A 10809-nucleotide genomic window follows, 5' to 3' on the forward strand; every position below is an offset into this window, starting at 1 on the left:
GGGGGGGGGGCTCTGACCGGGGCCAGAAGGGGCCAGTGCAGGCCACTTCAAACCAAGGCCCTGCCCCCACACCAGGGCTCCAAGCAGTGCCTGCAAAAACAACCAATGACCATGACATGTACCCACACCCAGTTCAATGTGGCCTGGGCACCGTGCCCACCACCCACAGACTGGGTGGCCAGGGCACTCTCGGGCTGCAGTTCGTCTAGCGGCTCATCGGGAAGAAGGCAGAATGTGCCTCTGAGGACGGAGAAGGGAGACCCAGCGGAATAGAAATGACCCTGTCCACCACGCTATCCTGCTGGTCCCATACACCCCACTAATCCAGGATAGAGAACCCCCCAAATGCTCTCAAAGACCTTTCATCCACCAGCTCTCACGCCCTTGACACCCACCCACTGGCCGCCTCATCACCAAAACAACTGAGTTTGGGTTCTGCTCTGAGCCCGCAAGCCGAGCTCTCAACGTGGTGAGACTGACGTCAGAAGTGCCTAGAGCTTTGGCACAAAATGAAGTCAGAATTTTGTTTCAAGCAAACAAAACCCAAAACCCCTCCAAGGATCCTCTAAAGTCACATTAGGAACAGAGGTGTTCTAGGACACCGAGCCCGGCAGCACCCAGCAGCTCCACCACCACCCGAAGCCCCAGGGACCGCCTATTGCTCAGAAGCTGGCCCAGCAGACCCGGAACAGGACAGTCTTCCATCTCTCCTTGGTATCCTGCAGGTCCCACTCCTGTAAGTCCCAGGGTCCCGGGGACAAGGTTGGTGAGGCTCATACAGCTTCTATCCAGGGGTCTAGGGCTTCCTGGCATAGGGGCCCCTGCCCTTCTCAATGCAGGCAACCCCAACCTGCCAGTCTCCTTTCAGGCCACTGGTGTCCTCCCATCTGCAGGCCTGAGATGCTGGGAATAAGTAGGGAGCACCCGGCATCCCAGCCCTTCCTTCAGCTGGCTGTCTCTGAACACAGGGCTACAGGGAAAGGGTCGGAACAAAAGCAACACACGTTCCCCTTAGAAAGAAAACCTTACCAGGAGCAACAGTGGGAAAGCACATCAGGACGGGTTAATCAAGGGAGCAGCAGAATGACCTTCCCTGGAGGGCTTTAGAGACCGGGCAGAGGGAAAGGTACCGATCATCTTCCTAGGCATTTACTACCTACGGGAATCTATGAGAGGTGGCTTACACAAGTCTACATAAGCAGGTGGCTTATACAGACGTGACAACCCCTCAAGGAACCTCGTAGCCCTAGAGCCTTTGAGTCCAAGCCCCACGGTCCAAAGGGAGAAGAAACTATATCACAGATCTCCGGGAAAGGCCTGACAGCTCCACAGAGCCCAGGAAAGCAGGCCTGACGGGCAGAGAGTGGGTGCCTTCTTGGAAACCCCCACCTCGCCCCTCCCACCACAACCGCGGAAGCTCAGGGAAGCAGCGCTTTTGGGTGGAGCTCCCCTGCTGGCAGCTTCTCCAGGCTCCTGGCGGCAGGGGGACAACCACATTAGCTAGGTGAGCTTTTCTGAGCTTAGCAGAAGCATCCTACAGCCCTACTCCCCGCGATGGGCCCGCTGAGGATACAAACAGAGAGGACTGACTGGCTCTCCTCTCTCCCAGGCCCTCGTCCTTCTCAGCGGGCCCTTGACTTTCCCACTCAGATTCACGGAGCGGGAGAAAGGCATTTTGATCCAACTGGGGTTTTAAGGTCCTTGTCTGTACCAACACCCCCTTTCATCTCACCAGACTCAGGGAATGCTTTGCCTTCAGACAATTTAAGAGTAACTGATCCAAAACCAGATACCCTAAGACACTTCCCCTGAGGAGCCAAGGAAGGAACTCAGCAACTTCCTGCAAAGCTGGCATCCCACTTGGCCCTCCTCTCCTCCATCCCACACACCAGTCAGTCACGTCTGAAATCTCTCCCCATCTCCACTGCTCTACCCAAGTACAGACCTCCATTCCACTGGGATGACAATGACAGGGCCCTCACTATTTTCCCCATGGCTGCCCTTGCTACACCCAAAAGCATTCTCCACGAGCAGCCAGATTTTCTAATATCTGTTCCTATCACTCCCTGATTAAACGGCTTCTTGCCCTTTGGTCGAAGTTCCCATTTCTTAGGCTGGCTCACAAAGGCCTTCGTGACCTGTCCCCTGCTGGCCTCTTCTGCTGCTTCTCTCGATCGTCATTCCCCATGCACTGTCCCCCCAGCCTTATTCCCCCCAAATGTGTCCTTCTCTCTCCAACCTCTAGGTCTTGGTATGTATCTCTCACAGCCTTCCCCTTCCTCCTGCCTCCCCTGCATTCATCTCCCACCCAGATGGCAGCTTTCCCTGTGATCTCTCCCCAGACTATACTTCAAGTCCCTCCTCTGTGCTCCCTGCGACCCCCCGCCCCCCGGGCTGGGGAGCTTCTAAAATGGCACTGTCATCATCTGCTACTTGGCCATCTCTTCTGCTAGACTATGAGTTCCTAGAGGCTGGGACTATGGCTCCCAGGATCTAGCATACAGTTGGTGCTCAACGAATGTCTGTTTAATGAGTGGAGTGGAACAGATGGCAGAAGAAGAGTTGCTTCTCCCAATTTCTATTGGGGCTCCCTGTTTACCCCCCTACTGTGGCTCACCCCTACTCCCAACGGAACCCTGCTAGCAGCTACAGGGACACACGGAGGCGTGAGCCAAGCATTTTGGACACACATCCTGTGAGAAGGAAACCCGAGGGGTTGTCTCTCCCTGGGGCCTTCCAAAGAGGCCACAGAGAGGAGCCATGAGACCTGGTCCCCATCTGTGTGCAGAGAGAGAACAGATGGCCAGCTGGTTCCCTCAGAGCTCCCTGGGGACGGGCAGTGTGTGGACACAGTTGATGGATGACCTGATGGGCAGGGTGGCCGCCAGGAGCCGTCCTCGTGGGGCCAGAGTTGTCAGGGTACCCCGCCCAGGAGCCTTGAGTAAGTGGGAAGACTCTTCTTGGCATGGAACTGAGCTTAGAACGGCTGCCAAGAAAAGAAGCCGGAGTGGGAGCGGGAGGAAGAGGAGGGGATGGAGGATGAGAGCTGCAGTGGAGGCCGCAGAACTCCCACACCAGCTCTGGGTCTGTTCCAGGAGGCCAGGAGGCTGGGCCCACTCCGCTCCTCTCTGCTGAGGCCTGAGTCCCTGCCACCTGCCAGGGAGGAAAAGATGCGGGGCTGCTCAGCCCTGTGCTTCTCAGGGTTCTCTGATGGCTCTCAGAGACTCCCGAGGCTGGAGCTTGCTGTGGGTCCCCTGCCAGATCCCCTACGCATCAGCCTGGGGAAGAAGCGCTGGGCTTGCCCCACGGGGGCTGAAGCCAGCCAGCATTTCAGAGGTACCGGCTCCAGCTGTAGTGTGGCGTCTACCAGGGCCTCCAAAGCCGAACCATCCCATTCCCCAGAGATAGAGCAGCAGCAGCTTGTTGGGAAGGGAGAGTGGCTGAGAAATCTGAGATGCCAGGATGATCCCCAGGCTATAAAGAGAAAACGAAATAGCATCTGGGATGCCAGGCCCAGGGCCCCACAGAGGCCTGAGCTGTGGTTCAGCGGGAGCTGGCAACAACCCCCCCAGGGGATTCATTCTTGAAGAAGAAAATTCCTTCTGTTAAAAATAATGTTAGCCTGGGAGAAAGTAGACAGACATGGCAATATAGTATGGGCTTTGGTTCTAAGATAAAGACCACTCCCTCTACACTGCGGTTCCCCGAGCTCAGTCTAGTCTGGTGACTGACACACAGTAGGTGTTCTATGTGAGTTTCTGGAACAAATGAGTCCAGGTCCTTCCCTGGATTCCACACCAGGCTCCCTCCTTCCTGACTAGCAAAACCACCTGACCTCCACCAGGCCCCGGGTAAAGGCAGATCTGGAACCCACCTCCAGTGCTTCCTACCAGACTCTGACCCTGCCGCTCCCAGGCCCTCTGGGCCCTCCATGCTGCTAGGCTGAGCCACCATCTGAGCATCGACTTCCCCTCCCGGGGAGAAAGCTAGCACCAGGACTCTGCCTGCTTCCTTAGCATTTCCTCCCACCTCTGACTTTGACACATCTGGCCAGTCACTTAGTGCTGAACGGTCCTGGCCAGCCTATGCACTGGACCAGATCCGGGCAATCCTAAAACCCTAAAACAGGATGGCCAGGGGCCAACCTGTCCTTCATGTTCTGTCTCCAGGTGGAAGATTCCAAAGTGATACGTAGCCACCCTATCAAAAGACCCCTGGGGTTAGAGATCACTGTCCCCCTGGAGATCTTCTCATGCATAGAATCTAAATCTCTTCTGCTCCTATGTCATCCCTTCCACTGCTGTTTTGTGTGGGCAGGATAACAGCTGGGGTCTCAGGGATAGTCGGGTCATACTATTTCTGTAGGCTTGATATCTGTTACGTTTCCGGGGTGTTTTCTTCTTCTAGGAGAGGTAATAAATACTCTTAGAGCCCAGGTGATCTGTATAAATCAGGTCCAGTCACTCCCCTGCTTCAAACGCTACAATGGTCCTGTTTCACTGGGACAAAAATCTGAACTCCTATCATGACTTACAAGGTCCTCCATGATCTGGCCCATGCTTATCTCTGCCACCTTACCTCCTATTCAACTCCTCATTCAAGGGCAAGAGGAGTCCTGAAGTCATCTTACCCAAGAGCTAGCAAAACAGCTACACAGCCCAGATGTTCCACAGCAACCCTGATTTGAAATAATTCATTTTTTCTTTCAAATCTAATGCCTAAATAACATGGGAATCCTCTATTTGTGTCCAGATGCCAGGCTGGACTAGTAGTCCAGACTCTCTCTCATCTGAAGGGACACGCATGAGCCTCCGTGCCCCGATTTAGGGCTCAGGTAACTTGGTGCCCAAACCCTTCACCCTTGTATCCTGAAGCCTGTATCACCAGGGACCACCCCCTGCTAAGGTGGCTCCTCCCTGCAGGCCAGGTAAGTTGTTCCAGGGGCCCAAGAGTGGCACGACTTCACCGCTCCTGGGTACCCCAGTCATCCGCCCAAGCACAATTCCCAATCCCCGCTCCTGCCCGGCTGCCCAGGGGACACTCACATCAGCTGGCTCCCTGCGGGGTCCGTCGCCACTCCGCAGCCAGCTCCGGCTCAGCTCGCTGAGCTCTGGAATGGGTTGCACCTTGAGCCGCACGCTGTCCCCAGACTGCCGGATCATCTCCACGATCTCATCCCTGGACTTGCTCTCCACGTTGTGCCCATTAATCTCCACCAGACGGTCACCCGGCACCAACCCCAGGGCCAGGTCCTTGGTGCCCGCGCCAGGCTCCGCGAAGTGAACCACCCTTCGGTAGACCTGGCCCTCGGGGCCCCGATCCAGCATGGTCGTGCGGCGCAGGGAGAAGCCAAAGTCTCCAGTGGGCCTCCGCTGCAGCTCCAGCTCCCGGAGGGCGGGCGGCGGCAAGGGCACCACGGGGGGCAAGCGCAGGTCGGCCGGGAACCTTTTCGTCACCAGCTCAGGGACTCGGGACCGGGGCCCTGGCCGAGGGAGGCCTGAGCCGGGATGCTGTGCCAGCTGTCCCTCGAGAGTCCTCACTTCCACCTGCGGGGACGGGGCCGCAGAGTGCTCGGAAGGGGTGGAGGTTTCTGAGGCGCTCTCATCCCGGCTCCGCTGGGAGAACGAGAAGCGTTTGACAATCATCTGCGAGTTCTGCTTGGCCAGGGAGCCGAACTTGGCCGCCCGCTGCAGCACAGAGCCGCGGAAGCTGCCTTCTTCACCCTTGAGGTCATCGCTCGAGCTGGCGGTGCTCAGGTGGCCGGAGTCCAGGATGACGCTGCCCCTGTTGCTGTCGGAGTCGATGTCAGTCAGGTGCAGGTCGGAGCCACTGGCCACCTTGATGGGGATGGGGTTGGAGATTTCCAGGCGTGTCTTGGACTCACGCTTGGAGGAGCGGTTCAGGTTGAAGAAGCCGCGACGCAGGCTCATCTCCTCCAGGCTCCGCAGCTCCGCCGCCGACATCCGCTCCTTCTTCTCCTTCTTCTCCTTCTTCTCCTTCCGCCCGCCATCTTTGTCCTTGTCTTTCTTCATTAGGTTAAACATGGTGGGGTACTGCTTTTGGGGGTGGCACCCCCAGAGGATCACGGGTGCTTAGCACAGGGCCCTTGTACCCCACCTTGCTGCTGCAAACAGAAGCAGAGAGAGAGAGATTATTCCAGCAGAGCCTCTTCCTGTGTCTCCAGTCCAGACAAGGCCAACTCATGAGCACAGCTCCCCCTCACTGAGAGTGGGCTTACTCTGTGCCAGGTGCTCGGCTTGATACAATACCAGCTCTGTTAAGTTAATCCTCATAACACTGCTACGGGAAGGTCTGTGATTACCCCCATTTTACAAATAAGGAAACTTGAGGTTTCGATAAGGTTGTGAAAGCGCAAACTCCAAAGTCTGTCATCGCCTTTCATCCCTGATAGGTGTGCACCGAGGTGGCTTCTGGGAGCTCTGGCCTCCTGGCAGGAGGGGGCCATCAAGCCGACCTGGGGCCTGACTTAAGATTCAACACAAAGGAAGAAGGAAAGGGACACAGAAGCAGCCTTAGCCACGGCCTGACAGAAGACCTCAAAGCACCAACCCTTATTTCATAATTTCCACTTGCTAGCCGCGTTACACACACTCGTTTGAGCCCCACAGCATCCCTTCACGGCAGGTATCATTATCTCTACAAATGAGAAAACAGGCCGCAGGAAATTAAGTATATGTTAATTGTCACACAGCTAGTCGGCGGCAAATATTGTTTTCTTTCTGGGACCTTGGCGCCCCAAGTGAAGCAGAGAGCAAAGGGGAAGTTCCAGACTGAACAGAGGATAGACAGCTGAGAGGTGGGGGTGGGTTCTGCTGGATAAACAGGATCCTGAAAAACTCATATCCTTTTCCCCAGACCAACAACTAAATATAGCCTCGGGAAGAAAGTTGTGGCAGCCTGAGAGACAAGCCAGCTCCGGGCCACCTGCACCCATAGTGCCAGCCTACTCCTACCCCGGCGTGCACCCGACTGGGGACAGGACTGAGAAAGACCCGGTGGGGGTGGAGCTGCGAGCCAGGGAACAAGTTCTAACCAGCAGGGAATGAGGAGGAGAAGTAGGCCATACCACCTAATTAGAAATTAAGTGCAATTTTTTTCTCTCTCCAAGAAGGCCCCCCCCTCCGAGTTCAAGACACAGGACAAACAAGCTCACTCCTTCCAGCAACGACCTTTTGCAAGGCCCTGGAGAGGCCTTTCCTGTCTGTGTACCCCACCGCCATGACCAGGCAAGGCCCTCCAGGCTCCCCAACCTACTGAGAGGAAACCCTAGTGCCAATACAATGCCTAGGAAGACATCAAGGCCAGGAACTCCCAAGGATCCTGGTGGCCCTGGCTAATTGCCTCCTTCCCACCCAGGACCCTGACCCACGTGGCTCCTGAGAGATCAGTATATCCTTCCTAGAGCAATGCTCTTCACAGAAATACAATTCAAGTCACACGTGTGATTTAAAATTTTCTAGCAGTCACAATAAAAAAGGTAAAAAGAAACAGGTGAAATTAGCTTTAAAGATATACTTTCATATAAATAGATCCAAGATATTGTCATGTAATCTACATGAACAATATAGAGATATTTTACATTCTCTTTTCCATATTAAGTCCTCAAAATCCAGTGTGATTTTTACACTTAGTACACATCTTAATTCAGACTAACTACATTTCAAGTATTCGACAACTACTGTTTATTGAACTGGGCAGTGCAATTCTAGAGAAATCTTTAATTGTAGAGCATATCCAAAGAGGTGGGGAATCTGGCCCAGTTACTAGTTCCCTGTGGACCTAACAGGCACCCCTTGCCCCTTCTGACCTATTTCTACCTAGTAAAACAAAGTTCCCTCTGAACTTTTTGGTTTAAAATGCTCCATGCACAGTACCTGGGAGCAGGAAGACAGGAAATCTAGGGCCCAGGAAGTGCGAAGCCAGGGCAGGCCTGTCCAGCTGAGTCTGGACTGATTTGGGGATGGGGGAGTACCTTACAGCAGGCACCCTCTCTTCAGGGCTCTACTGTGACCTGGGGAGTCTCTCTTTCCTCCCAAATATTGATGGGGTTTGGCACCGAGCTACCATATACCAGCATGTGGGATCTTCTGGTGGTCACTGCCGTCACCCATTACTACCTGCATTGTCTTAAAAGGCTGATTTAGGGGTGCCTGGGTGGCTCAGATGGTTAAACGTCCAACTCTTGATTTCGGCTCAGGTCATGATCTCAGGGTCATGGGATTGAGCCCTGTGTCAGGCTCCAGGCTCAGCACGGAGTCTGCTTAAGATTCTCTCTCTTCCTGGGGCACCTGGGTGGCTCAGTCGTTAAGCGTCTGCCTTCAGCTCAGGTCATGATCCCAGGGTCCTGGGATTGAGCCCCACGTCGGGCTCCCCGCTCACCGGGAAGCCTGCTTCTCCCTCTCCCTCTGCTGCTCCCCCTGCTTGTGTTCCCTCTCTCGCTGTGTCTCTCTCTGTCAAATAAATAAAATCTTTAAAAAAATTTTTTTAAAGATTCTCTCTCTTCTTCTCCCCCTACCCACCCCACCCCCATGCTTGCACTCTCTTTCTCTCTAAAAAAAAAAGAGGAGCTGATTTAGAAGACGGCTCCTGTGTGGGAAATGAAGAAAGAAACCCACCCTGGGGACTGGAAGGGGACAAATGAGTCTCTTGGCCTCAGCCTCAGCCCAACCATGAGAACCCAACTGCCTACCACACTATCCCACCAAGATACGTCTTTTGGTCTTCAATTCTTACTCTGCAATCCTTACCCAATCCTGGCTCTTTGCCGGGGGCTAGACGTCTGAGCAGTATCAACGGAAAACAGGCCCCAGAATTCTAGAATCTTTGGGCTGGAAAGGTCCCTGAGAAGTGGAAATCCCTGTTTTGGCAAAAGCTTGCCCCTCACTGCCATTGCGATGGGCAGGAACCACACACAGTCACTGCCCCAGCAGCAGCATGGGGGCGGGGGGTAGCTGCTGGCCGGGAAGGTTAGCGGGTCTGCTATCTAGGCCTGGATCTGCCAATGAATTGCTAGGGGACCTTGAGCCTGTCACTTTGCTCAAGGCTGGACTGGATGATCTAGGTCTCTTCTAGCTCGAAAATTCCAAATATCTAATTCTCTTGTGGACACAGGTTATTTATTAACTTTCTGCCAAAGTTACCCCTCTCATCCCAACTCTGGGGCCTTCAGAGACTTAGTCCATTTCAGCCCTCCCCTCGTCACCTCTGTCCTGCCATAGTCATGCACACCGCTCACAAGGTACCCCTTCCCCGCTGTCATCCCTACAACTGCCTGGCTGTGGCCTGGCTTTTCTCCTGTGCTACCTGTCTGGAGCCACCTGCAACCTCTGTGTCCAGGGTCAGACCCCCAGCGTGGGTGCGGGGGCTCCTCTGCTCCTCAGGGCCCACCCTGCTGGACACAGGGCTCTATCACCTTCCTGTAGACTTTGGACCTTTCAGCCTCTCCTGCCCTCGGGTCCAAAGACTCCAGCAGCAATGACATCAGCACCTCCCCACTCTTCATTCTGGGTTCCCCTTCGTCTCTTACCCTCTCCCACGAAGGGAACCTTACAGTTTTCTGACCTTCTTCACTGCCTTTCTCCCCTCACCCTACTCCAGGAGGCCTTTCCTAATTTTACATGGAGGAAAGGTATGTATATAAATTAGGGTACGTACCTACATCATCTTGACCCGGCTGCTCCCCAAATCAAGTACAATCGACTTGGTCAACTCAGCTGCCTTATTGCTTCTGTAAACAATTTACATATTCATACTCGACAAGAAAAAGGGAGCAACTACTGATAGAGACAACAGGGATGAATCTCAAAAACATTAGGTCAAGTGACAGCAAAAGAAGGCTCTGACAACAGAGTACATACTGTATGGTACTTTCTACGTGAAGTTTTAGTACAGATGGTCCCTGCCTTATAATGGTTCGACTTAACAATTTTTCGACTTTACGACATGCATATGTGAAAGCAATTTGCATTCAGTAAAACCCATATTTCTTTTTTTTTTTTTAAAGATTTACTTATTTATTTATTCGACAGAGACAGAGACAGCCAGCGAGAGACGGAACACAAGCAGGGGGAGTGGGAGAGGAAGAAGCAGGCTCATAGCGGAGAAGCCTGATGTGGGGCTCGATCCCATAACGCCGGGATCACGCCCTGAGCCGAAGGCAGATGCTTAACCGCTGTGCCACCCAGGCGCCCCAGTAAAACCCATATTTCACATTGTGAATTTGGATCCTTTCCTGACCTAGCAACATGCAGTAGGAGGCTTCTCTCGGGATGCTGGGCGGTGGCAAGACGCAGCTCCCAGTCAGCCACGTGATCACAAGGGTAAACACCCGATACACTTCCAGCCATTCTAGACCCATGCTATACCATTCTGGCTTCACTTTCAGTACAGTGTGCAATCAATTACACGAGATATTCAACACCTGATCATAAAATAGGCTTTGTGCTAGATGATACTGCCCAATTGTAGGCTAATAGTAGTGTTCTGAGCACATTTCAGCTACGTAGGCGAGGCTAACCTATGATGTTTGCTAGGTTAGGTGTATTAAATGCATTTTCGACTTAGGGTACTTTCAAGTTACGATGGATTTAGCAGGAGGTAAAGCCACTGTAAGCCACGGAAGATGTGTATAGATAAAACTAACCTACGGTGAAAAAAATCAGAACAGCGATTACCTCTGGATGGTGAGGATGGGGGTGGGGGTGGGAATTGCCTGAAAAAGGGCATGAGGGAACTTTCTGGAGTAATGTTCATGTTACATTATCTTCACAGGGATTTGGGTTGACAGGC

At 53.6% G+C, this 10809-nt stretch overlaps 1 protein-coding gene across 2 annotated transcripts in view; it reads right to left on the reverse strand.

Annotated features, from left to right (window-relative positions):
* The window catches only part of MYO18A (myosin XVIIIA), an 82793-nt gene extending 76749 nt beyond the window's left edge, over positions 1–6044 (reverse strand). For both annotated transcript variants that reach the window (XM_040641071.1, XM_040641070.1), the window contains exon 1: positions 5046–6044. In XM_040641071.1, coding sequence (XP_040497005.1) covers positions 5046–6044 — 999 coding nt within the window. The remainder of the gene's footprint in view (positions 1–5045) is intronic.
* Positions 6045–10809: the final 4765 nt, after the last annotated feature.

The sequence above is a fragment of the Ursus maritimus genome, unplaced genomic scaffold (genome assembly GCF_017311325.1).
Source record: "Ursus maritimus isolate PB19 unplaced genomic scaffold, ASM1731132v1 scaffold_24, whole genome shotgun sequence".
Taxonomy (NCBI): Eukaryota; Metazoa; Chordata; class Mammalia; order Carnivora; family Ursidae; genus Ursus; species Ursus maritimus.